Source organism: Canis lupus, chromosome 2 (assembly GCF_048164855.1).
Source record: "Canis lupus baileyi chromosome 2, mCanLup2.hap1, whole genome shotgun sequence".
NCBI classification, from domain to species: Eukaryota; Metazoa; Chordata; class Mammalia; order Carnivora; family Canidae; genus Canis; species Canis lupus.
Window position 1 is genome coordinate 71013185 of NC_132839.1, and position 27874 is coordinate 71041058.

A 27874-nucleotide genomic window follows, 5' to 3' on the forward strand; every position below is an offset into this window, starting at 1 on the left:
TGATGACGGGGGACAGCTGTGAGAATAGTCAAAGCTTGGGTGGTCAGGGAAGGCTTCTTTGAGAGGTGGCATTGAAGGTGACTGGTCAGAAGGACCAAGCTTACAAAGATGGGGAAAAGGTCAAGGCCAAAGGATGGCAAAGACAGGAATGAGTGTGGCAGGTTTAGGAAGAGAAAACATGGCTGGGGACTGGAGTGAACAGCGAGGGTGGTGTGAGACAGAGGTCAAAGAAGCAGACAGGGCCCAGATACAGAGAGAAAAATGGCTTGAAAACTTTTGTTTTCAAAAAGCAAAAACAAAAAATCTTTTGCTTCCATCCATGATTAACCCTCCTACGCCTAAACCACCAAGAGACAGACGAAATATATGAAACAATGGTTTTTAAGATTGGATGGCAGTCAGAGCAAGCTAGCAGTCCTGAGAGAAGGGAAACAGGTGTCCCAGCAGCAGGATCGGGGCGGTGGGAAATGCTGGGGAGGAAGGAGCTACAGAGGGAAGGAGACAGAGAGAGTCGGCTCTGGATATCAGCAAAACACAAATACAAAAACAGCAGGAAATCTATTGCGTCAAAAATCACGCCATGGCATCACTCAGAGTATATATTTAGAAGCTGGTATGTCTAGAAGGAACAACAGAGCTGGCCTAGTCAATCTTCTCAGCAGGCTGATGGGGGAACCGTGGGAATGACTTACTCAAAGACACAGCACGGACTGGCAGCAGTAATGACAGTCACAGTGATTCAGTCAGTCGCTGGAACAGCACCAACTCCGTGACAGACACATTCTAGCGCTTTGCACCTACTGACCTGAGTCATCACAACAACCCTGCCAAGTAAATACATTTGATTGGCATCACACCCATTTTTCAGATAAGGAAACTGAGGCACAGAGAATTTAAGTAACTTACCCAGGGTCTCTCTGCCAATGAGCAGCAGAGCTGGGACAAGAATGCAGGTGTCCTCAATCAGTAACCCACTGCCTTCCCAGGGGATTCAGGAGCTCTGGCTCAGGGCAGCCAGACTCCCTCAGCCTGAGACTCCCCAGCCCCACACCAAGGCTCTACACCCCAGCCCTGCAGGTGCTCTCACATGCGGTCAATGCATTTGCTGCCAGCCAGTGATCTCTGATATAATCAGCTTCTTGGCCAAGCTGAACTCCAACAAGAAAAGCAGGCCCAAAGAAAACATGAACCCAGTGCCACATCAAAGGGGCTGTAACAGAGGCACATGCCAACGGAGTGTCAATGAGAGGTCCTTTAATTCTGCGGGTATCAGGGCAGACCCACAGGGAGGTTTGCAAGAGGAAGCAAGAATTTGCCAGGCAGGTCAGAAGAAGTCAGAGGGCTTCCATGCAAAGGTAACAGCATGTGCAAAGGCTCAGAGGTGTCAGAGAACAGGAGCTCTCTGAGACAGCCTGGGCCCTCTGGGGATGGGAAGGGGCAGGGAAGGAGCTGAGGCTGCAGTGGTGGCCACATGGAGTGCCTTGAGTGCCAAGCTAAACAGTGTGAACCTTATTCTGGTAGTTTCTTTCCATAACAAGGTGTGGCCTCTCCTGAGACACCTAGACACAAGCTATGCTACACAGCACCTGGCAGGCTTCACTGGCCCAACCAGCCTTTTCTCTCAGGTATCTCCACCTACCTGCTTGCTTGAGTCACATAGAAGTAGGGACGCCCCTGTGCTGAGTGGCTGGTGACAAGAAACAGTGCCGGAATATAGCCCTTGGTTTGAAATCTCTGCACTTTCTTTGGCTGTGATCTTCTAACATTTAATATATTTGAAAGATCAGGAGAAAGGGTGAGGCTCTGATAAAAAACAACAATACCATGTGGAATCTCTGCTCACCGGGGTGTGGCAGATACCCAATGGGCTGGGACGTGTTGACCACAGCTTTATGAATAGGGGGCATGTGGCAGGTAAGAAAGCTGTGGCTGAGATTCCTTGGGAAGAGCCTAGTGCAGGTCTTCCCACCTACTACCCTGTTTCTCCTGTTACTGTCCTCAGACCTGCCCCATCCTTCCGGACATGGGCATGGACAGAGTGAAGGTGATGTGAATGAGTTAAGGAAAAGAGATCCTAGCCTCACTCTTGAAGTCCAGCTTCACACCTTACATGTGCTAAAAGTCAAGGGCACTCAGAGGCAGAGGGGATGGGACTGTGCACCTTGGTGCAGCCTAGCATCCCACAGATGAGGAGACAGCACCCTGAGACAGAGGGGTGCCATGCTCCTTCTCAGTGGGCTCAGCAAAGGGCCACCACGGCTGTCTGTGTCTGGGGTAGGAGTACCGGGTAGCCAGCAGAGGCCCCAGGAGCAAGAAAGCATCCAAAGAAGGGAGGCAGTGGCTGGTGAAATTCAGTGGGGGCCACTGGGAGCAGGTGTGCTAGCCCTCAACTCCTAGACTTCCTGTGTGGATCTGAGACTCCATATACTCAAGCAGACTCCAAGTCATAGGCTAACTTTAACCCACTCTTCTATTAGGGTGGGCAGCAGGTCTAACCTTTGATTAGGCTGGGCCACCTACATTGGCTCAGGACCATAGCAAAGGGAAGAAAGAACCAGCATCTTTTGGCTCTCACCTATATACCAGGCTCATGCTTAGGATATCACCTCATCACCTCTATTACCCTCATAGCAACCCTGCAAAATAAGTGTTCATCACCATCCTCATTTTCTTGCTGAGACAACTGTGATTCCAGAAAGAGTAAGTCATTTGCTCAAAGACCCAGAGCTTGTAAGGAGAAGAACCAGAATTTTAACTTGGATCTAACTCCAGAGCTGAATGGAGCTATGGAAGGGAGAGGATGGCATCCAAGGTCACAGAAACCTTGGTAGCCTGGGCTGGTCCCTAGCCCTTAAAAATCATGCCTCACACCATACATATGCCCCAAATTGAGGTCATCAACAGGAAAGGTGCAATTCACATGGATGTCCTTATGCTTTTAAAGCCTTAGAACAAACCATATTTGTCTTCCTTTCTTGAGTTTCACTTGGAGGACCTAGCTGATGGTAGATGACCCACAATGAGGGAAGTGGAGGGAGTGCCAGACAAAACTATGGTGTGAATGGGTCTGAACAACGAGACCCAAAAACCAGGATGACTCAGCTAGAACACAGAAGGCTGACAAAGGGATTAATAATGGGATTCAAGTGCAAGGAGCTTTATTTAGAAAAGAATGAGGCTACCTAATTCCCTGGGAAAGAGAAGGTTGATCTCTATAAACGTAAAGTCAGGGAAGTTGGGTCGGCCTCAGCAAAGTGCAGCCAAGGAGTACCCCGTCGGTCCATGACGCTAGTGTGGGAGTTAAGAGTGCCCCGTGCTGGGGTTAGTCCCTATTCAGCCATTTAGAACATCCGTGACTGTGAATGCATTATTTAATTTCTCTGTGCCTCAGTTTCCTCAACTGTAAAATTCAGATGAAGGCAGGGGGTATTGTGAGGATGAAACTGAGTGACTGTATATGAAGCACCCAGCAAATTAGAACGTGCTTGGTGCTAGTCTCTTACTGTAGGTTGGCCCGGGAAGGTACTCTGCAGGTCAGCAACCTTTAAAAATTGCATGGATTTGTCTCTCCCAAATGGAGAAGGGACAGTCTTGATTTTATGGAAGATTTTGCTGCACGATCAACTGGTCTCTCCACCTCGGTATTCTTATCAGTAAAACAGGAATAATAGCTTCTGACCTAATTTTGCATAAGATTGCTTGAAAACTAAGCAAGGCACAGGACAACAAAACCCTTTGAAAAGCAGAAAAATGTAGGACGGGGGTGAGGATCTGGCATGTCTTAAAAAGCAACTATGGGTCACTACTCAGGTACTTCCCTCACATCTAGAACTCACAGAAGCCTATTGAGAGGCAAGTGTTATGCCCTTGGAAGGTACTATTAGTATTATTTTTCACACAGGAAAAGGCAAAAGTACTCCTGAAGCCAACGTTCTGGAGATCCGGGTTATTGTTCTGTTGAAATAAAATCAGAACCTGAATATATACAAAAATAGCAATTCTACAACAATGTGTTTGCTATGGTGAATTGAACAGTAGTAGCAGCTGGATTGTGCTCTGTAGTATCAATTTATGCATGATCTAGAGTGGAGGGGTGACAGATGGACCATCGGGGAGGCAGTGTAGACACAGTGGGGTGCAGGATCCCCACCCAGAGCTCTGTAAAGTTGAGGCCAGCAGGGTCCCTCTCTGAAAGGTGCTTATGTGGATGGCAAGGTCAAGGGATTCTATGCATATTTGTTGACCAATGGTGATTCCCATGTAGACCCAGCTCAAAAAGGGAGGGGTGTACACATGTTTCACCCAGCATGCCTCTGAAGGTGAGCTCATTTCCATACTGTTTTTCCTTATGGAATGGCTGATGCCTGCACCAATACAGATGTTTTGGTCATAGCCAGAGCCATTGGAGCTGAGCTTGAGTGATCTCTGATGAGTTCTGTTTAGGAACCTCCATGGAGAAGCTGGACTGGTTGCGCCTGATATAATCTGCGTGGAACTTCTCTATTCACCTAGCCGCTGCTGGAATGGCATGATGTCAGGAATAATGTCATGGAATGAGCCCCGTGCAGGAATCAAAAGAGCCAGGCTCTCATTCAGCTGCACCCCCCATTTACCCACGTGACCTTGCATGAGTTGCTTGACATTTCTGGCCCTCAGTTTTTTTGGGTTTTTTTCCTTCCTTCCTTCCTTGCTTCCTTCCTTCCTTCCTTTTTTGATTTGAATTTTTAAAAAGATTTTATCTATTTATTTGAGAGAGAGAGCGAGCATAAGCAGGGGGAGGAGCAGAGGGAGAGGAAGCAGATTCCCCACCAAGCATAGAGCCAGACTCAGGGCTTGATCCCAGGACCCCAAGACCGTGACCTGAGCCAAAGGCAGACGTTTAACAGTCTGAGCCCCATGGGCCTCGGTTTTCTCTTTTATAGACTGGAAATTGTAATAATATCTCAGAGGGGAATATTATTTATATTATTTATGGTATTTATTTATTATATTTATATTTATTATGTTTATATTTATTTATTTATTATATATTTATATATTATATTATATTATATATAATATATTATTATATATTAAATATATGGTATTTCATATATAATATGAAATATTATTTCATATATGGTATTTCATATATTAAATATATTTCATATATTAAATAATATATGGTATTTCAGCCCTTTAATAGGATACCACTTGGGAAGTTAGAGCATTAAAAAAAAATACAGTACTTTAAAAGCAAGGGTGTGTTATTTCATGGTTCCATCTCTAGCAGCAGCATTGGTGATGTGTTCCATTCATCTTACCCAACATGCACTCAGTCAGCAAGCTTTAATTGGACACCTGCCATCCGCCAGGCGCTGGGCCGAAACATGAAAACACATGGCAGGGGAATGGCCCCAAAGAGCCCAGACTAGTCAGAGAGACACTCCCAGAAAGAAATCCGTAACGAGTGCTTTAATGGAAGTCTGTAACTGGTGGAGATGTTATCCATGAGTAGGAATGCTAAACTTGGAAGGGTAGATAGGTGCTGTTTAGGGAGGGGCCAGGCACTCCCTGGAAAGAACGTGGCTAATGCAAGGGCGTGGCATCAGCCCGTGGAGGCAGGGAGGCAAATGGATGGGCAGGACCCGAGTGGAGGCTCCTGGGCCATTGTTCAGCTCGCAGTGAGGCTGGCATTGTAGAAGGGTTCTGATAAGATAAGGTTGTATACTCCTGCCTAAGAGATTTGTACTTGACCCTCAGGGCAGTGGGAAGCCCCTGAAAGGTCTTGGAGAAATAATTTAGATTACCACATCCACCCTCCGGAAGGATCACTCAGGCTGTGAGGGATGGAACAGAATGGGGAGGATTTGGGGACATTGGAGATGCCGCTGTAGGAAGCCAGGCAAACGGTGGGAAGAAGGTCCCCTAGATCTAGGGCTAGCAAGGGAGAAAGGGAGGAGATGCATGAGAGAAAGACTGAGAAACAGCCAGCGGGGCCATAGCAGGGCAGGCGGCCAGTCAGGGGGCAGTGGGAGGGCTGAGGGTCAGTGGTAGGCATGGAGACACTACGTTTCTGAATGGGGTTGCTGGACAGGTGGTGATTAAGGGACAGGCCTGGGTTGGCTGGGAGATGAGAGACCCAGTGCTCCGATATGGAACCAAAAGTTCTTAGTAGGGCTGCTGCCAGGCAACTGGAATTGAGAAGAGCCCTGGGCAGAGATGAGGGGTGGACATGGACATTTGGAGGTGTGGGTCTGCAGGTGTGTCCTCGGTTGGGTTTCCCAGCAACAAGACCCTGGGATGGAGAATGGTGAGCAGGAAGTGGATTGGGAAGTGGGCTTAGCTCAATACCTGTCAAGGAGTAAGGAAAGTAACACTCAGCAAAGGGGGTAGGGGAGCTGCCCTCAGTCATATGGAGATCTTGGCCCAGCTCTGGATTGGGAGGGCCCCTCCAATTTTCACATTTTCAGACAGGAGGAGGAGAGGCAGGCCTCTGTGCCCCCACATCAGCCAGCCCCTGGGTGCAGGTGGGCAGTCTTGGTGGAAAAAGCATCCTCTAAGAGTGCTCTAAGAGTCTCCTTGGGGAGACCCAGCTGTGGTCCCACATTCAACAAACACTCCTGGCAGCTGGAGGATGAGCCCCTCAGTTCTGGGTCCTGCACCACCATGCACTGCAGGTGGAGAGGAAGCCGTAGGCTCTCATTGCCACTGGAGCCACCTGGAGATATGAGCAACCTGACACCCAGGCCACGCTCCCAGACCAGAAAACTCAGTTCTCTAAGTGGCAGAGACAGTACGCACCAGCAGTTTTTAAAACTTTCTGAGCAATTCCAATGTGCAGCTGAATTTAAGACCCTCAGCCCTGGGGAAAGTGCTGGAGATAAACAGAAAGAAAATTGGGCTCACATCCCTGGGGTGCTTGAGGGAGCTGGAGGAGAACTGGGAGAGTGGCCTGGAAGGCCAGGCCTGGGGCGCAGAGAGAAGTGGTTGCCCGCAGCAAGAACCTGCATTTGTCATGCCTCGGGAAGGGGTGGCCCAGCCATGCTTAAATGTACCTGGAATTGACTTTAATCAGGTGACAGGCATGGAGACACTGCTTTTGAAAGGAGTTTATTATTCACTGTTCCCAAGCACAGGGCCGATGCCACCCCATGTAGGGCCACAGATCAAGCACCAGGGTCTCTCAGGTAGCAGAAGGAGGGAGGGGAGAACCTTTATTTTGGTTTCTGCATCAGTAGTGAACCAGGCAGGGTAGACAAGCTTGAGCAAGATTAGGATTTGCATAGTTGGACTGATTTCAGGTGGGTTCTGGGCTGTGGGGGCTGTCTAGCTATCTGGTACCTGACCTTCTGGGAACTGGGGCAGGGGGGTGGGAGGGTGAGGGGTAATATTGGCTTACGTGTGACAATTGGATAAAGGAGGTCACTGCAGGGGATGGGCTCTGATTGGTTTGCATGTGAAAGACATGCTCTAGGGCAAGTTGTTGCCTAGGACCAGCCTTAGCCATCCCTGGGAGGGGCAGTCTCTGCAGGATCAGTAAGGACCCCAGATGCCAAAGCACTGTAAAATGCAGAAAATTATAAGCGTGATTAATAAGCCTGCTCTGTGGGCTGTCAGCTTGGAGATTGGAGATTTCAGTAGCAGTACAGGGCGCGACTTCCGCGACAGTACTCCGTAGCCTTGACCCTGGATTCCTTAGTGCTGCAGAGGACAGGAGCCTTTGGAAGAGATGCGGACTCCCGCATCCAAGAAACTCCACGTGGAGTGCTCAACACACATTTAGCTGTTACTATAATCAGGTCCTAAATATGATGAAATAGAAAAATGCTTCCTTCCGTCCCCCCATTGGCTTTGTGAGGTAGGCTTCCTTCCTCCCCTTCTTGCCTCAAGCAGCACCGGGCTGCTGGCCCTGGAGCCTGTCCTGTGGGTGGCGTGTGCACACGCTGACCAGCATCCCCATCCCTGCCCCGCTTGTCTGGGGGAGGAGAGCACACTGCGATGTGTGCCCTAACAACCTGACATGGGGTAAGACCAATGGTTCCAGCTCTACTTAAGATTTTGTGCTGTCTCATCGCAGTCCAGGAGGATATGATTTATGGAAAGGCCTAGAGTCATCAACAGCTTGGGGGGAACACAACTCCGAAGTCTATTTTAGAAAGGAAACCTTGCAGTTGCAAGAACAAGATAACAGTTCTTGTGCGACCCCCTCACCTTGCCTGAGAGGGGGTTGGAAATCATCTTGACCAACAAGATGATACATTTTTCTTTCCTCCCAAGTAAAATAAGCAAGTTTAAGAACTCTGACCTCACGCTCTGCCGCACACAGGAGGCTCAAACCGGCCTTGCAAAGGCTCATCTGAGATTGACTTTGCGTAGCACCTCGTGGTCCTGTGTTAGGCGAGAAATACATGTTCTTTAAAACACACCTTCTGTTTTGAACAGCTCCCGAAAAGGAAAGTTAGAGGCTATCCTCTGAGGTTGCCCAGGGGCCTGTGTGAAGGTGATCACAGCTGTGTGCACAACAGCCCCTTCCCACACTTGCTTGTTCTTCCCAGAGACACTGTGCCAGGCATGGGCTCTGTCCTCAGGAGGCAAGAAGTCTACATGATGTTACAAAATGCTGAGTCCTTGGCTCCATGTGGGACCAAATGCCCAGGAGCACTGTCAACGGCCACTGAGGATTCTTTGGCCTGAGGCAATGGAAGAAAGTCAGATGCCATGTCTGGTAGCCTGATGACCCCTCCCTGGTATCTGAGGCACCTGCGGTCAGGCTTCGTGGATCAGAACTCAGGTTCTCAGACCCAAGACCTGGTGTTCAGTCATGAATATCCGGAACCATATTGTGGCCTCAATGAGCCCTGTAACCTCTCTGTGCAGCAGTGAATATTTTTGAAACCTGAGTGTGATCGTGTTCTGTACCTCCGAGGGCTATGTGGAAATTCAAGAAGATTATCTATGTAATGGGCTTCTCATCACAGTTGATAATTAAAACCACTCTTTCCTATTGAACACTTAGAGTTGCAGGGTCCTGTTGAGCCCTTGTTATATCCATTAACTCATGTAATACTCCTGACCCGTGAACAGGTAGTAGTGTTACCCCATCTTACAGATGAGAAGACTAAGCGTAAGCAGTTAGGTTGGCCAGAGAGAAGGGGGAAAAGAGGTAAAATTCAAATCCAGACAGCTGGGATTTCATAGGAAGCAAGTTCGTGAACTCCACTGTTGGCTAAGCTCAGCCCCTCCTGAGTAACGTGGCACCCAAGCTCTACTCTGGACATTCCTGCCATTCGCCTTCTTCCATCCAGACACCATTAGCATCGTGAGTTAGGGGTCACCCACCCTGACTTCAGTAGTACCCACTTTACTCCAGAAGTGGAGACCAGACCAGCCACCAGAGTGATGTCTTTAGGAAAGAGTCCACATGTCTTTGCATTTAAGACTTCACAATCACAGGCTGTACCACAGACTTAGCTGGTCATTAATAATAGAAATCCACTCACTGTGCTCACTGATAGCGTGACACCAGAAATGCTGGACCATAGATTCAAGGAAGTAGGTGTGCAGACTGTTCTACAGCTCCTGGTTGTCCTCAGGGACACGTCCAAGCTCCATGGAATGGCAGTAAAGCTGTGCATGACCAGCCTCCACGAGCATCCTCTGGCCCTACGTTCCCACTATGGTGGGTTGTTTCCCAGTGAACCTGAATGGATCAGGCCACAGTGCTACATGCTGTTCCATACTCCAGGACTGCCCTTCCAGTTTCTCTCCTCTTCCCAGCCTTTGGTAGCATTGAGGATGGCCCCCCGGAAGCCCCCCAAGATCCTGTGGGAGGAGCTTGGCTTGATTCCCATCTGCACAGCAACTGGCTGGCAGGCCTCAGCGTGGGCTTTTCTGTCTCCACATCTGGAACATGCAGCAATAGCTTTGGCCTCTCTGGCTGCTGGGAGGTGAAATGAGACAATTGTGTGACAACCTCACACTATGCTTGGCACATAGTAGGAGCTTAATTGGGTTAATTCCCTTGTCTTTCCCCAACCCACCCCCCAGCTTTCTGTTTTTGCTTTTACTGAGGCAGCAGGTAAACGCTAAGAAAAAACAAAATCAGCAACAACATACACACACCAAGTAGGCATCGCGAAAATCCCACTTGCATGTGAGTCATTTTTCTTTCTTGCTCGGTCTTTTTTTTTTTTTTTTTTTTTTTTTTTTTTTTTTTTTATTTATTTATGATAGTCACAGAGAGAGAGAGAGAGGCAGAGACACAGGCAGAGGGAGAAGCAGGCTCCATGCACCGGGAGCCCGATGTGGGATTCGATCCCGGGTCTCCAGGATCGCGCCCTGGGCCAAAGGCAGGCGCCAAACCGCTGCGCCACCCAGGGATCCCCTCTTGCTCGGTCTTAAAAAAAAAAAAAAATGAAGCTGTAACTCATCTACCATAAAAGCCATCCTTCTAAGATTTTTAGTATATTCACAAAGCTGCACAATCATGGGTCTTTTCTAATCCCAAATATTGTCATCATCCCCAGAAAGGAAGCCCATTCCCGTGGGCAGTCACTGAGTCACTGTCCCTGTCCCCGCTCCCTCCGCCCACCCCCCTCACCCCCCCAGCAACCACTCTTCTGCCTTCCATCTCTGCCTGGTCTTTCACACAGAGTTCTCCACCCATCCCCAAGCTGGTGTTGGCCTGGCCGATTCCTCCCACGGCAGTGGGGACATCAGAGGAGCTTGTGAAAATAAATCATTATTATACACAGAAAAGGGAGTAGGATTGAGGATCCCTTTACAATCAGGACCTGGTTGTTGGCCTTCTGTGAGCCAGTTGGCCCACTCCATGCTTCAGGGGTCCCTGCCTGCTGGAACCTCGTGCAATCTGGGGACTGGGAACCTACCAGTGTCTCTGGGCTCAAAGGCCTCCTTAGGGAGCTAGGCCTGGGACAACATGACAGTGAAGTTCTGCCCCTGGGGGTTCTCAGAACCTGACCTGAAGCCGCCTGAGCCTTGGCCCAACAGCCCACTGTGTGAAGTCTTTTCAGGTCTGAACATGCCTCTTTGTGGGTCTCTATTCGCTTTCCGAGGAAATAGAACATGTCAACTATTTAGCATTGAGCGTTTTGCTTTCTCCCCCATCAGAACTGCCTCCTGTGGGCATTCTCTTCTTGCACAGTGAGAGCTTTGTTTGTAAACTTGGTTAAAAAAAAAAAAAAAAAAAGCAGCTCAAGAAGAATGCTGCTCAGGTCAGCATAGGAACAGCTCCGGCTGCATTGAGCTGCATTAAGACCACGGGGGCTGCGTGAGTTCATCCAAATGCCCCTTGAGTGGCCCAGGCTCACCTTCCCAGCCCTGGACAGAGAAGAATCCCCTGCCTAAGGGGCAAGCTGTGCCCCAGCCCCACCACACCAACCCACTGGGAATCAGGGAAGCTACAGCTACTGCCTTTGTATGTCCTCAGACAGGACTACTATGGATCTGGTCTTGTGGGCCACAGAGGCATCTGGGAACTGGGACCAGCAGAAACAGTAGCTTCTTCCATGCATCTACCGTGTGCCAGGCCCCACAGCCCAAACACTATCCGATCGCACTCTCAGGACAGCCTGCGAAGTGGCTGTGGTTGTCCCCATCCACTGGTGAAGAGACAGAGATTTCCAGGGGCTGTGAGCGTGGTTTCCCCCAGGGCTTACCATGATGCCCCAGGGGTCATGGCATCAGCTGGTCCTGAGATCCCTGAGTGGCCTTGGGCCCCCTGAACCCCACAGGTCACCACCGCACAGGTGGCTCTGAGGACTGGCCAGCCTCGTGCATGGAGAACGCCATACACGTAAGGCTGGTGCTAAACCTGTGTCCGGTCTTGTACTCAGCCTTTGTTGGTGGGGATCACGCTGGTGCAGTAGGGACTTCTGCAGAGGGCCAATGCTGTTTGGCCTAGGGGCCGAGCCCCAGCAGGAGGACTGAAGGCCACAACCATTCACTGGCCGCCTCTTTCTCCCTGCAGGAGAGCACCTGGCCATACCTGTTTGGAGTGATTGCTGTCCCCGCCTTGGTCCAGCTGGTGAGCCTGCCCTTTCTCCCTGAGAGCCCGCGCTTCCTGCTCTTTGAGAAGCATGACCAGGCAGGAGCCGAGAAAGGTAGGAGCCCACGGCCTTTCATATATAGCTCAAGCCTCTTCACGGGGGTCAGCACTAAATGGCATGCTGGGAGCTGGGTTCATTCCTCTCTGCGGACACTGCACCAAGTGCCCCTGGACACCTGTGTTGCTTTATCTTCCCAACAGCCTGCAGTGGGCACACAGATCATACAGGGAGCCTGGAAAAGCCAGGACAGAGCTGGATAAGACTCAGGTCTGCTCACATCTGGGCAGTGTCTCCCCATTGCCATGTCTCAGGTGGTCCCAACCACAAGACAATAGGAACCCAGTTACTTAGCGGTTTAGGTCTATTTGGCTCTCTTCCCCACCTCTCTTCTTCACTTCCTGGTTCTGTTGTCCTAAGACTCATAAGGAAAGGAAACATGCAAGTGCAATATGAGCACCCATAGCCTGCCAGCATGGGCTGGGCGCCAGCAGCTCTGTGAAGGAGAAGCAGAGCATGCCCATTTTACAGGAGAGAAACATGATGTGCACGATGGGGCTGGGGACTGGTTTTAGGTCACTTTCCTTAGATCCCCTGAATGATGAGGTGCCGGGTCAGATGCAGAGCATTCAGAATCAGAGGCATTCCTACAGGGCCCTGAAAAGGCAACCTATTTTGCCCAGACGTAGACAACTGGAATGAACAATGCATTCTTCTTGTAAAAGGAGACAGCTGACAGCACCTCTGTTACGCATGAGGGGCTGGATGAACCAGTGCTGCTTTCACATCCCCAGCTCTGCTGCCTGACCTTATTCTAACCTTCCTGAGCCTCGGGATCCTCATCCGTAGAAGGAAATAATATAACCCTCCCTCTGGGCTTGTTATGATGGTTAAATTAGGTGATACATATGAGGTTCATAGTAGCATTTGTTGTCCATCATTCTGAGAACTCTGTCCATTTTCTTATCCATTCTGTCCTCTGGTGTAAATTTCACTAATGTCCACATCTGAGAAAAAAAATTGAGAATTATATAGTCTTTAGTTTACTATAATTTGTGCAATGCATTTTAAAATCCAAACAACCTAAGCATTTTCTGAATTAACAAATGGGATACTAATAATTGCATCTCTTTGCCTAGCAGTGTATGGTCAGGATCTATTTTCTCATTTACAGCATTCCTGTAAAATGTGGAATCAGATGACATTCTCATTACCTTCACTGTTTACACAAAAGAACTGAGGCTTACAGGGCTGAGGTGACCTGACCAAGGCTGTGGTTTTCGGTTTTTGGTTTCTGATGCCTTTAAAAAGATAATGGGAACTGCAGATCTTTCTTTAGCGGAGTGCCCATGGTCACAAAATTGTCAAGAGCATGGCAGTAGGGGTGGGACTTGATCCTGCCCCCCTCCAGGGGATTCCCGTTAACAGCCCTCCTCCATCTTTTTTATTATTATTATTGGAGTTCAATTTGCCAACATATAACATAACACCCAGTGCTCATCCCTCCCCCATCTTACAGCTCTAAGTGTCAGGAGGAGGACTGGAACCAGATATTTTCCTCCCACCCTGCTCATGCACAGAGACACCAGTGGATCGTGTTCCAGGGAACTTCCCACGGGGCCCCTGGGGAGGCAAACCATCCAGAAGTCAGGCTGCAGAGAAGGAGGCTGGTTGTCAGATACGGGAGGCTCTGGAGCAAAACTACTGTGGCTGAGAAAGAGCCAAAGGGAACTGAGTCCCAAAAGTAGCCAGATTATGGATCAGTGGAAGGCGGTGATTCCTCCAGTTCCATCCCTCCTGGCTTCATCAGCAAGAACTCTTGGGAAATGCATCAATTAAGCATGGTTGGAATGGGCAGTGCATGTAAATGCCTGAGAGTGAAAAAGGTTTATTTCACAGCACAGTAGGGAGTGAGATAGAAGTCTAGTTATAAAAAATGATAAATATTACACGTGTGCTTTAGACAAAGAACAAAGATGTTGTTGGCCTTAGGTTGAAAGAGAATTTTGAAATTTGCATCTGTGCTAATAAAAGTGGAATTTCACTCCAGACGTTCAGCAAACAACAGATGTTTACTGTACTGGGCTCTCTGCCAGGTGGATGGGGAGAGAGGGGAGAGCAGGATAGCGTCCCAGCCCTCCAGGAGGTGAGGGCGAGGGTAGGAGAGATGGGCAAACTCATGGATAGCACATCTGTATTGAGAACTGTATCATTCTAAGCACCTCACACACATTAGACCATTAAAGCCTCCCAAACATGGAAAGTAGATCACATTATTATTCCCATTTTAAAACAAACAAACCAAAATAAAACAAACAAATAAAAAAAACAAGACAAGATAACTTGATCAAGGACACAAAGCTAACAAGTGGTGGCACTGGGATTTGAACATTGACAGTCTTGCTCTAGAACCTCTGGCATAAACAAAACACATTCTATTACCCGGCACTTACTTTGTTTGGCACTGTTGGAGATATGCCTTGTCTGATCTGTTGGTAATTTGGGGACAGAGGCCCTGCAGCTGTCAGCTATTGCTTATAATAATGCTGCCCATCAAACCACCTCAAAAGTCACTGGCTTAAAACAATAGTATTTATGATTCCCTAGTGTATGGGCCAGCAGTGAACTTCTGTTAATCTTGATAGGGCTCGCCCTTGCAATGCTTCTGGTCTTAGCAGAAGTTCTCTGGTGTGTCTGGTGGTTCGCTGACTGACCTAGGCTGGCCTCAACTCTGTTCCATGGGCTCATCTTCCAGTGGGCTGGCTCAGGCATATTCTCATGGTGAACTCAAGAGTTCCCAGAGAGGAAGTAGAAAACACAAGTGTTTTGAGTTTTTTTTAGGATTTTATTTATTTATTCTTGAGAGACACAAAGAGAGGGGCAGAGATACAGACAGAGGGAGAAGCAGGCTCCCTGTGGGGAGCCCAGTGCAGGACGCAATCCCAGGACCCCGGGGTTAACGAGCTGAGCCAAAGGCAGACTTTCAACCACTGAGCCATGCAGGTGACCCTACAAATGGCTTTTCAAGCTTCAAATCAACTAAAAATCCTATTGGCCAAAGTAACTGACATGGTGAAGCCCACAGTCGGGGGGCGTTGAGGTTGGTACACAGCTACAAAGCAAAGGACACACATGTAGGGAGGTCGTGAATCAGGGCCATGGATGCAACCCAACCATATCACAGCCCCCTTGCAGGATTTCCCACCCTACCCCACCCACAGTTCATAGTTCTAATTTGATCTCAAGTTACCGGTGGCCCTCTTGTTGGAGAGGAGTTGAGGAGAAGCCCCCAGTGTCTAAAAATAGGGAAAAGAGCCCAAACTTCCATTGTGAGAAAGGGGGGATATTGAATTGATAGAAATGAAATATTAGCATAGGCAGCGTGATAGGGCAATAAATGCCTGTCATGAGGATCAGGAAAGTGGCATTGAGCAGGACCCTTTGGGGTGTAAGAGACAGAAGCTGCAGCCTAAGCAAAAGGGAAACTCTTAAGTCATGTTCCTGTGAGTGGTATTTGAGGTCACCAAAAATTAACACCCTGCTCTCTGGCCCAAGTTTGACAGCAATGAAATATGGATGCAGGAGCAGAGGCGATGGGGATGAAAATGTTACTTTCAGTGGCCCATCCAGGAGGAAAGTCATATCAGGAGCGAACCATAAGAGTTCTTCCTCATAATAGGGAGGGAAGGGCCTGGAATTCCTTCAGACACAGTGGGGTCCAAGAGCTAAAATCAAGCTATGAAGGCGCTCTCTCTCTCTCTCTCTCTGTCTTTCTCTCTCTCTCTCTCTCTCTCTCTCTCTCTGGGCCTGGAATTCCTTCAGACACAGTGGGGTCCAAGAGCTAAAATCAAGCTATGAAGGCGCTCTCTCTCTCTCTCTCTCTCTCTCTCTCTCTTTCTCTCTCTCTCTCTCTCTCTCTCTCTCTCTCCAAATCCTAGACCTTTTTAGGATTCATTGGCTTTATTCTTAGACAAGCTCTCTCCACTTGGCATCAAGATAGTCCTGAGTGGCTCCAACTTTATAACACTGTTTTAGGGGGACACAGATTCCCTTTATACATAGCATATACCTCAACCCCTGAAGGAAAGAACCCTAATTGGCCCTTATTAGGTCACATGGCCATCCTTGAACCAGTTGCTTCCCTGGGAATTAAAATTCCTTGAGTGGCCTGCCTGGGGATTACTATCCCATCTGGTAATTGGGGGGTGGGGGGCTGTGATATTTGAATTACCCCTCTACTAGAATTACAGGGACCAGGGGAGGAGAGCTTCAAGAAAAAAGATACAGGCAAGAGAGGAAGGGGAATAGATGCCCATCACCAGAAGAAGTGATACCCCTGAAAGCTCCCTTCCTGGGAGTGCTCCATCGCCCCTCACCTTTGGTCCACATTGGTCTTTGCTGCTGGAATCCCAACTGGGCATTTAGACTTAGTGGAGAGTTCAGAGGTAGTGGTGGTTTTGTGGATAGGATGGAGTGTGTTTCCGCAGCAGCCAATGATAGGCTAGAACCCTGGCCTGAACAGAAAAGGGAGACTGTCACTGTTGGCCACCATTGTAATTTGGGTTGGAACCATGCTCTAGGGGAAGATTGTTTCTTTCATCTTTTTTGGAGAGAAAGGTATGTGGGTCAGGATTCAGGTCCACCACCTTATGATAGAAAACCCAATGGTAGCGTGTTAGACCAAATAGAAGAGTATTTCTCTCTCATGCGTAAGAAAATGTTGAAAGTAGGCGATCTATGTTCTGATCCTTTGTGGTGTCAGGGACTTTGTTCCTTCTAATCCCTCTATCTGCCATCCTCAGAGGGTTGCCTCAGGGTCCAAAGTGGCTGCTGTCACAGCTGTATTCCAGCCAGGAGGAGGAAGGTGGGAGGGAGGGATCACTTGCCTGTCTACTTGAGAAGTCTCCTTGCAGGCTCGCACACTCTGTGTATCTGTTTGGTCAGAATGTGATCATGTGGCCTCTCCTATCTGCCAAGGAGCCTGGGAAATGTCATTAATTAATACCCTGTAGCCACAGAGAGTTAGGACTGCTCCTGAGGAAGAGGGAAGAAGGAGTAATAGCATCTGGCCCCTGGTAAGTTGGAAGTACTGTTGGCTGGGACCAGTAAGACCAACCAGGCTGAGGCATTTTGGGTGCTCTGAAGGCTAATTTGGGCTCCTTCCAAATGGCACTGTTTTAACAGCCCTATGATACTTACATAAAGGTGAGGCTGAATGAGCTCTGGACCCACTCAGCTAAGCCCTGAGATTAATGGGAACTACCTTCATTTATCATTCCTGAACATTTCCACGGCACTCCTACACCCACCCCGTGAGAAGGTCTTCCTCCTTCCAGTGAAAGCAACTGTCTGCATCTCGCTACATTTCCAATGATGCCTAGTGCCTTAGGGAATGTCATGAGGCCCCTTCTCTGTAATATGCCTCAGTGACCTGAGCTGGACGAAGGGGCTGTTCCAGGGGACAAGGTCACATGCCAGGTAGATGGAAGCAGGTCCCCGTAATGGTCCTTGATGGAGACAGCTAGCCTCAGTTTCTTTTAGCGAGGGGTGAATTACCCCACCTTGGCTACCAGAGGTTTGGTTTTTATTAAGTCAAGAACTATATGCAAATGAATTCATATCAGAGGAGAATTGCAAACACGAGCTTTTCCGAAACCATTACAACAGCTGGCCTCCAGAGGAGCACAGATCCCGTGGATGGCCAGGTGTGAGGCCCAGGCTGTCGGGCACATCCATGTGGCGGCAGAGCTAGATGAAAGCCCAAAGCACGCACAGCCTGGAGGTCTCGGGTGTCTGCCCCAATGGACCCACCATGATGTGAGCACCCCCTGTTCTTTCTGCTCTCCTGGCATCCTCCCCAAGCCCCTCCCAACTCATGGCCAGGATGGCCGCCGCCCTGTCTGTCTGCCTCCAGCCTGTCCAGTTTCATAAAGAGATGACACTGACAGGCTCTCCAGGGGAAGGAAAAGCAGCCTTATTTGGGGTGACAGATTCAGAACCAAATGGGAGAAGCCACAGCGGGTCACCACTAGAGCGGAGATGCAAGATGGAACAGGCTGCTTGCAGAGGTGGGGAGTTCTTGTTTCTAGAGGTGTTGAGCACTGGGCAGGAATGGGAGGAACCATGGAAACTGCTGGAAGGTGGGCCTCAATCATGCCCCGGTGCCCTGCCTCCCAACATTCTGTAGGCCTTGGTTTCCTAATCCGTGCCCTGAGGCAGGGCAAGGTAGTCAAGTCAAGGAGAGTGGGTGTGGGGGGGAAGGGCGTTGTCAACTGTAAAGGATTGCACGCATAAAAGGGGATTGTTTGCTTCTGTCCTTTCTGCATCACCTCACCTTTGAAGAACAGGATTCTGTGGCTAACGTGAATGAATTTTTTCCTCTGGGAATAAAGAATTTGTTTAATATTAGAGGGAAAAAAATCCCCCAGCTCTTCAGCCCTCTTACCAATCAGCTGTCATTTGTACCAGAACTTTTTCTGTCCTTTTGCATCACGTTTCCATCATGTTTACATGGGGATCATCACTCGGATTCATATATGAGGCTGCTTTTATCCCCAGCCCCTATCTTGTGTCCTGAGCATGTCTCCTCATTACTGTTTGTATCTTGTCATGTGTGACTGGCAGAATGAGGGCCCCCAAGTGTGTCCCCATCCCAATGCTTAGAACCTGTGAATGGCACCTGACATGGCACAAGGGACTTTGCTGATGTGACCGCCTTAAGGATCTCGAGGTGGGGACAGTTGTCTCGGATTGTCCAGATGAACTGGGTGTCATCACAAAGCTCCTTGTAAGTGAATGAGGGAGGAAGGACAAGGTCAGAGAAGGATATGTGGCCGTGACAGCAGGTGTCAGAGTCAGAGGGAGACTGAGAGTGCCCTGTGGGTGCAGGACGGGACACCTCTCGAGGCTGGAAATGGCCAGCAGGCGGATTCTCCCCCGGAGCCTCCAGAAACATCACAGCTCTGTGACACCTTGGTTTTAGTCCCGTGAGACCCACTGTGGACTTCTGACCTCCAGGACTGTCACATAAAAACTTCGTGTTGTTTCAGGCCTCTAGTCTGTGGTGTTTTACTGCAGCAGCATAACATCAGTTTAAGAAAGCAAAATCTGTCCAGGCTGAACTACAAATTAATCTTATTTTTAAATACTGTTAATTTTTTTTTTACTTGAACTTTCAACATTGCTGGGCATTCTGATTGTTTCTATTTTTCTTTACAATAAGTAATTGGGCGAAAGGAGATGCTCTGCTTTCATGATCCCTGGGAGTTGCAAATCTTTGGGACACCAAAAATCTCAGGGAGACCTCCGATCAGGGTTGAACAGCTCACCTGCAGCCCCCGATAAAATAAGGAATAAGGTTCAGATTCGGCTTGTCTCTCTCTAAACCTGGGGTCGTTAAAGTACATTGTGCTCCCTTGTGTGTGTACACGTACACTTGTAATTGTAACACACAGTGTGTGCAGACAAGTTCATTAGTACAACATAGCTGATCCCTTGGTTGCTGCACTTAAAGCCCAGAAAATTGCCTCCTCAATATTATGATTTCCTGTATTTGAGCCAGGTTGAAACTCCACACAGGCACCTTTAACAGCAGAAGATGGTTAAGCAATTGTGTGTCTGTATTCTGAGCTGAAAATTCTTTCTCCCAACTTGATTCACTTGTTTAGCAATTATAAAATGATTGTAGCATCATGAAGTGGAGGGGAAATAGAACAGAAATAAATCCATGGGCAGCCCCGGTGGCTCAGCGGTTTAGCGCCGCCTTCAGCCCAGGGAGTGATCCTGGAGACCCGGGATCGAGTCCCACGTCGGGCTCTCAGCATGGAGCCTGCTTCTCCCTCTGTCTCTCTCTGTCTCTAATAAATCAATAAAAAATCTTAAAAAAAAAAAAAGAAAAGAAATCCATGTGATCACAAAAGCATGGAAATAGTAGAAGCAAGTAGGACAGCCTGGGAAGAAGGCAGGCATAGGTGGAGATCACCGTTTTGTGAGAGAGCTGTGCTTTGTGCTGGGCGGGCTCTGGGTAAGGGAGGATGTCTGATGTGCCCCTGCAGCCTCCTAACCACCAAATGCATCCACCAAAAACAAAGCCTTGTGCCTAGGAAGGAAGCCCTGGTATGGCCAGCCCCTCCCAGACGGCTCTTACCTGGGGATTCTTGGCACACGGTGTCTCCTGGGAGATGACGATGACAAGGGAGAGGGGGAGGGGCAGTTTTAGTGCCCTGCTCCCTAGGAAGAGGGCACCTGAACCTGGCAGAGGAGGAAACCTCCTCCCAGGTCCTCTCCCTGCCTCAGCCAGCACAGTTAACCTGCTCTAGGAAGACCAAGCCCTCCGCTGGTAGTGCTCTGTTGTCATATTTATTGTGTGAGTCCGATGAGTGACCCCTGAGAGTGCCCCCCTCCGTGCCCCTGGAGTAATTATCTCTCAGGACTCCCTTTCCCCTGGCTGGAGACCCTGCTCATGGGCTGGCTGCCAAGCAAAGGACCAGGTGCCTTCCTACAAAACACCCAAGGGTCTAAAGGATCAAGAAAACAGCTCAGAAACCACCCTGAGTTCCCGGAGCACAAAGGCACATCTTGAACTTGCTCATACACTTCATTCCAGACTGAATCCCTTTAAATTGAGAGAATCGTCAAGGGTTCCAGCCAAGCAGGGGATGCTTTCTGTATTGGGTCTGTGGTTGCTGCCAATCTTGTGCAGCCCTGAGCCTACTGGGGGTCTCCATGCCTTGAGAGCTGGGGCAATTGCCTGGAGCCCCAATTTTACAGCACAAGGTAGGTCCAAGCCCTCTTCAAGATGTCTTAGAAATGCTGAGCATTTCTGGGCTCCAGGCTGTGGGGGGCACCAGCCTCCCTGTGTGCTGCTCTACCTCGCATCATAAACACCCCAACCTGAACTTCAGGAAGCTTTGGTTTCCTCAAGCGCCATAGCAGCAGGCAAGCAGCACGCATCCCTTGAGCATTTCAAGGCTATATTGAAGGTTTCGGGAGGGACTCCAGGCATGAGGTCCCTGAGGCTCAGCACCCTCTTCTTTTCCCTCTCACCGCTGCCCATGGTCGCCTCTGCCTTCTGGGTGGCCCTGGAGCTCGTATTCCTCCCCTGCTAGCTTGCCTTCCCTTCCAAAGCTGGAATCAGACAACGTGCAGATGTTCAGCAAACACCTTCCACTCCAGGTGTTTGTCAAAATACTTTCTCAGCCAAGTCACTTCTCTCCTTCCGAGACACTCTGGTGTCAGCCATTAAGTTTACGTGCTTTTCTTTCCTTTGTGTACCTGGTAACCTCACTGCTGCTGTTCTGATGCTGCCTGGCTGTCTGGAAGGCGCCCGTGTGCCACAGTGCCGCACTGTGGGCCCGGGGTGGATGGAGAGGCAGCCGGGCTGGGTGCTGCCCCTGCCTCCCCGCATGGTAGCCGTAAGTCCAGGCGAGTTGCCCATTGTCTCAGACATGTCCTCAGTGCCCCTCCCCCCACCGCTGTGAAATAAGAGGAACACAGTGCTTATCTCCAAGGCCCAGAAGGATCCTCAGGTTGAGATCACAGATGTGAGAATGCTTCGTGACGTGTGAAAACACGTGGTAACATAGGGTCAGTGATTATGAGCATGTGGCTGAAATCAGCCAGTCAACAAACAGTCGTGGTATATCAAGTAGGTCCTGGTTGAAAGGGTGGAGGAAACAACCTCCCATAGAGGCCATGAGTACCCTGGACCCAATAATGGCCTCGGGGTCCTGCAGATCTTTGGGCATCATGAAGATCCTTCCACAGCATTCTGTAATGTTGGGCCTGTCTCAGAGGGCCTTGAGGAGGACCTGGGAATGCTGCCAGGTTGGAAATAATTGTCTTCCTTTTTGGTCCAGCTTATTCCCATGGAAGCTCAGTGCTTCTCCATGGAGCTCAGACTCCGTGTGAGTCACTTCTGTGTCACTCTGGGATCTCTGGGAAGTGGACACCAAGTGGGACTAAGCGGCACGGATTTTATTGGAGTTAGTGGCTGTATAAGAAACGTGGAGGGAGTCAACAGATCATGATACCAGTTGGACCCTCAGTGGGCAAGAGAAGGGTGGGGCTGGCAACCCCCTCAGTCTCAGGGGAGTCCTATGTCCCTAGAACAGGGATGCCTTGGTTTCCTTGCTGTGTCTGGAAGCAATCCCTGCCATTGTCTGCAAGAGTCCCTGAAGAATATGGCCTGGACACACGGGGCGATGATTTGCAGAGCACAGCAGCTGTGGCCTTTGGTCAGTTCTATCCCTGTGGTCAGAGGTCTACAGGCACATCTCTCCAGCCACCACACAGATAGAAGCCACGTGCTTCTAGAACCATGCACTCAACTAAGAAGTGAGGTGGAGCCACGCCTTCCCTGAGGTCCCAGCAGGGTTGGGATGGCCCTATATTAGTCCAGGGCTCTCCACAGAAACAAAACCAACAGGGTGTGTTGTCTGTGTAAATATTAAAAATATGTAAATACATTTTAGAAAGAGAGAGGTTTATTTCAAGGAATTGGGTCATATTATTGTGGAAATTGGCAAGTCCAAAATCTGCAGGGCAGGCTGCTGGCCTGGAGACCCAGGGAAGAGTTCATGTTGCAGGTGAAGCCTGAGGCCATCTGCTGGCAGATTTACCTCTTTTTCCTGGGAGCTCAATCTTTTTAGTCCTTCAGCTGATTAAATGAGGCCCATTCCCATTATGGAAAATAATCAACTTTATTCAGAGTCCACCAATGTAAATGTGACTCTCATCTAAAAACTCTCTTCACCAGGATATCTAGACTGGTGTTTGACCAACTTATCGTTAACCCTAAAAATTGTGGGGGTTAGGCCTGCCAACAGCCCACACAGTTGAAAATCTATATAAAACTTTCGGCTTCTCAAAAACTTAACTATTAATAGCCAACTGTTGACCAGAACCCTTACCAATAACATGAACAGTCAACTAACACATATGCTGTATGTTATATGTATTGTATACTGTATTCTTACCATGAAGTAAGCTAGAAAAAGGAAAATGTTATTAGGAAAATTATAAGGAAGAGAAAATTCAAATAGTGCCATATTAAAAAATCCATGTATTAGTGGATCCACGCAGTTCAAAGGTCAACTGTGTCTGGGTGCCGTGGCCCAGACACGCTGACACATAACATTAGCCAGTCATGGTCCCGCGTCATCTTTCCCTCCCCTAGTCATCCCCCGGCACTGGCCATGCTGTGGTATCATCGCCTGTTTCTGTGACTCTCCTTCTCTCCTTCTCCACACAGTGATCCTCTCAAGGGCAGAGACTGTGTTTCCTTGAGTGCTATGTCCCCGGCCTCCAGCACAGACTTCCATTGGCTATGCACTGTATAGACAAGGCTTTGGAAAGAAATAAAAACCTTGAAAGTGTGCTTCAATCTGTTGAAGACCATTCACCTGTTAAAGGTCATTAAAAATACTGAATTTTCCAGAATTCCTTGGCCGGGCAAAAGCAAATGGGCCTCCCCTTTCCATAGATAAGCAACTCAACCTAGAGATATTTGGGAACTTGCTCAACCTGGCCATTTACAGAGCTGGAGCTCAAAAACCAGGCTCCCTGACTCCCAGGAGGGAGATTCTTGTAGCTACTTCCCATCTGGACCACTCACAGGTCCTCTGTGATAAGGATGGAGATGGGGTTCTGGCAGAATGGCCCCACTTTCTAGGAGGCAACATATTATACTTGCCTCCTCTCAGGACTCACCCATTGAGAGGCTGCCACTCGAATGAGTAGAGGGGGATCCATAGGTGTACCTGGGCAACAGAACACATCCTAGAACAGCCACCCAAATATCCCATGACTTGTTCTTCATAGACTGGGCACTTAATGAAATGGCAAGGATGTCGATTTTAATATTCTATGAACCAAGGAGCTCCCTGCCGGGCAGAGAGGAAGGGAGACTCCTAAGCCCCAGCTTTGACTGGGCGGTCTGTGGATGAGACACAGCCTGCAGAAAATGCTCAAAAGCAGAATATGTGCATCATCTGAGCATCCCTGCCAGTTATTTCCCAGGCATCAGTCTCATTAAGCCCTTCCAGATGACAGATACCGAAAGAGACCACTGTGTCCAGTGTTACACACTGGCCAGGGGCAGGAGCCCCTCTCCTGTCATATGACCTCTCTGGGCTATGGTTTCTCCACCTGTATAATCAGGACTGGGTGAGATGCTTTCTTCAGGTTGGCGCAGTCTGGGTTCTGAGGTCAGGACCTGGCATGTTGGGACAGAAGTGGTATTGGTCCCAGTGCTCCTGAAAAACAAGTGCTCAGGGTCTGCTACCACCCACGAACAAGCTCACACAACAGGGTAGTCACAAGTGTCATTGCTGGAGTGGCCTACTTTCCATCTAAGGGACAGTGAGATGGCACAGAACATTGCACACTGAATAAGTTCAAAATGATTTCTACCATTTAATAAATCACTATTATGTGCTAGTGTGGGAGGCAGAACCACATCCCTCTCCTCTGAAGGATGTCCACATCCTAATTCCCAGAACCTGTGGATATCGCAGGTTACACGACAATGGAATTGAGACCCCAGATGGAATTAAGGTTGCCAATCAACTGGCTTCTGGGGAGTTGGGAGACTAGCCTGGATTATCCAAGTGGGCCCCATGTAATCACAAGGATTCTTTGTTGTGGAAAAGGAAGACAGACGGGACAAGAAGGGTTTGGCCCAAGGTTGCTGGCTTTCTAGATAAAAGAAGGAGCCACAAGCCAAGGAATGCAGGCAGACCATGGAGCCTGGAAAATGCTGAGAAACGCATCCTCCCTAGAGCCTCCAGAAGGGACACACCCTGACAACACCTTGACTGTAGTCCATTGAGACGCATTGTGGATTCTGACTCTGATCCAGAGCTATGAGATGATAGGTTCATGTTGTCTGAAGTCACCATATTTGTGATGATTTGCTACAGCAGCACTCGGAAAGTAGCAAAGGTTGAGTATGCTGCATCCACTGCCTTAATCCTCACCAGAAAAGCCTCCAGGGTTTCTGCTCCTTCTTTTATAGATGAGGAGACAAATATGCAGAGGGATTCAGGCGCATTACGTCAAGGGGATGCTGGAGCTGCTGGCGTGAATGCGGGTGGTGTGACTGCCATGAAGGATGCCAGAGCCTCAGTCTCGAGGCTGAGCAGGGGTCTCCACTACTCATGGTGCTGTAGGTTCCACCAGAGGCAGAAGAGAATCTTTCTTCCTCCTACCTCTGGACCTCCATCTGCACCTCGCATAGGTGGATCTACCAGGAACCAGCTAGCATGGGAGTCCAGGAAATATGGACTACAGACCACACAGTGACTGGGGACTCTGTCCCAGTGGGCAGACTCTGACACAGCTAGGCAATGGTGGGATGCTCCCGGTATATCTCACCTCAGCCCTTTGCACAGGCTCTTGCGGCCAGAAGGCTCCTCCCCCAGATATCTGCACACTGCACCCCTTCTCCCCTGCCCCAACACTCCACGTAGGTCTCTGCTGAAGGGGCATCTGCTCAAAAATGCCTTCCCCAATTACAATAGCTCAAACAGCATTCTCTTCTCTTCACTGTCCCTCACCCTGGTTTATTTTTCTTCTGAGCACTTAGTACCTGAAATTGTATATTTATATGCTAATTTGTTTAGCATCTGTTTACTCCAGGAAAAGCTCCCTGAGAGCAGAAATTTTTCCTGTTTCGCTCATTGCTGAAGCCCCAGGACCTAGAGCAGAGCCTGGCATGTAGTTGGTGCTCCCTGAACAGTAATTCGAAGAATGAATGAAACCGAGAACTCCTAACACCCAAGTGTATTCTCTGGTCTCTGCAGCACGCTGCTCCTCCAAGCTCTGTGCTTCATGCTATGAGCCATGTCTGACTAAAACTTCTTTGAACTGGAGCCTTCACAAGCATGAAGAGCATATGCCTTTATTGAACGCTTTGCAAAAATTCCTAGTTTTAGTCAGACACGGAGACTCTCTGAACAATGTCTAACAATGAACTCTCTGAAGGCTGTCCTGTCTCTAAAATCAAATCTCAAGCACTAGTCACGGACATTAAGGTGCTGTAGAGACCTGTCTTTTGTTGGAATATAGTAGGTATTCAGTAAATAATACAAATAAATGATGCTACTTGAGACACAGGCGGAGGGTATCCTAATTCTTTGCAGTGATGTGAGAGAAGGGAGGACAAATGGATTGTTCATGTGCTAAGGGCCTGGGGCACATAGGCACATGCCTGTTTCCTCCAGCTCTGAGAGATTATGTTCTTACCCTCATGTTACAGGTGAGGCTAAGGAGGTGGGTATAACCTACCAAAAGACACTCAGTTAGGAGGTGGTGGGCCAGTTCTTGAACCCAAACTTAACTGGAACCAAAGTCTGGATCTTCGTCTTTTAGCAAGTACTTCCACTATTTCTACCTCAGAAAGCTACTACTGATAGCTGTCGTTCATCGGGGATAATCCCTGGCTTATCACCTAATAGACACGTCAGTTGATTCCCATGCATACCTTCTGAAACATAGAGTAGCCTTCTATGAATCTAGTCTTGTTTGCGTTGACACTAGTCACTCTAATTCTTTACAGAAGACAACTGAGGTTTTAGCTGCCAGGTGACTGCCCAGGTTGCAGGGGGAGAAATCTGTTGTGCCCTGGCTCTCTCGCCCCCCAGTGTGACCCCTTGGCCATCTTGCTATTTTGCTCATTTCAGAATCACAGCTGGTTGAAGATCCATTGACTGTACAGCTGTAGGTTCATGTCTGGCTCTCTATTCTGTTCCACTGGTCTCTAGGTCTGTTTTTTCTATGCCAGTACCTACTGCTTGAATTACGGTAGCTCTGCAGTATATTTTGAAATCAAGAAGCATGATGCCCCCTGCTGTGTTGTTCTTTCTCAAGGTTGTGTTGGCCATCCATGGTCTTTTGTGGTTCCATGTGAATTGTAGCGTTATTTTTTCTTTTCCTGTAAGATATGCCATTGAGATTTTAATAGGGATGGCATTGAATCTGTTGATGGTTTTCGGTAATACGGTCATTTTAACAATATTAAATCTTCCAACCCATGAACCCAGTGTATCTTTGCATTTTTTTCTGTCTCCTTTAACTTTTTTCATCAACGTTTTAAAATTTTCAGTGTAAAAGTCTTTCTCCTCCTTAGGTAACCTTATATTCCTAAATGTTTTCTTCTTTTTGATGCTATTGTGAAGGGGATTATTTTTCTAATTTCCTCTTCTGGTGGTTTATTTTTTGTGTACAGAAATGCAACTAATTTTTGCATATTAATTTTGTATCCTGCAACTTGATTGAATCAATTGGTTTAATTTTAGCAGTTTTTTCATAATGTCTTGGGGGATATATATATATCCATATATATATATATATATATATATATATATATATATTATATATATATAATCATGTTGTCTGCAAATAAGGCCAATTATACTTCTTTTTCAGTTTGGATGCTTTCCTTTCCTTTTCTCACCTAATTGCTCTGGCTAGGACTTCTAAGTGGAAGTCATGAGAATATATATCCTTGCCTTTTTCTTGACCTTAGAGAAAAGTCTTTCAGTTTCTCACTATTGAACATGATGTGGCTGTGGGCCTTAGTGTCTTCTGGATACAGGATAACTGAAAAACTGGGTATCTTTATGCAAAACAAAGGTTGGACCTCTACCTTACCCCATCTACAAAAATCAACTCAAAATAAATTACAGACTTAAATGTAAGACCTGAAGCTATAAAACTCCTAGAAGACAACATAAAGAGAAAGCTTCCTAACATTGGTTTTGGCAAGGATTTCTTGGATATGACATCAAAAGCAAGGCAACAAAAGCAAAAATGGATAAGGGGAACTC

The 27874-nt window shown here is 48.3% G+C and overlaps 1 protein-coding gene across 2 annotated transcripts in view; it reads left to right on the plus strand.

Moving 5' to 3' along the window:
• Positions 1–27874, plus strand: part of SLC2A9 (solute carrier family 2 member 9) — a 206111-nt gene that overhangs the window by 90606 nt on the left and 87631 nt on the right. For both annotated transcript variants that reach the window (XM_072806326.1, XM_072806315.1), the window contains one exon: positions 11972–12104. In XM_072806326.1, coding sequence (XP_072662427.1) covers positions 11972–12104 — 133 coding nt within the window. The remainder of the gene's footprint in view (positions 1–11971; positions 12105–27874) is intronic.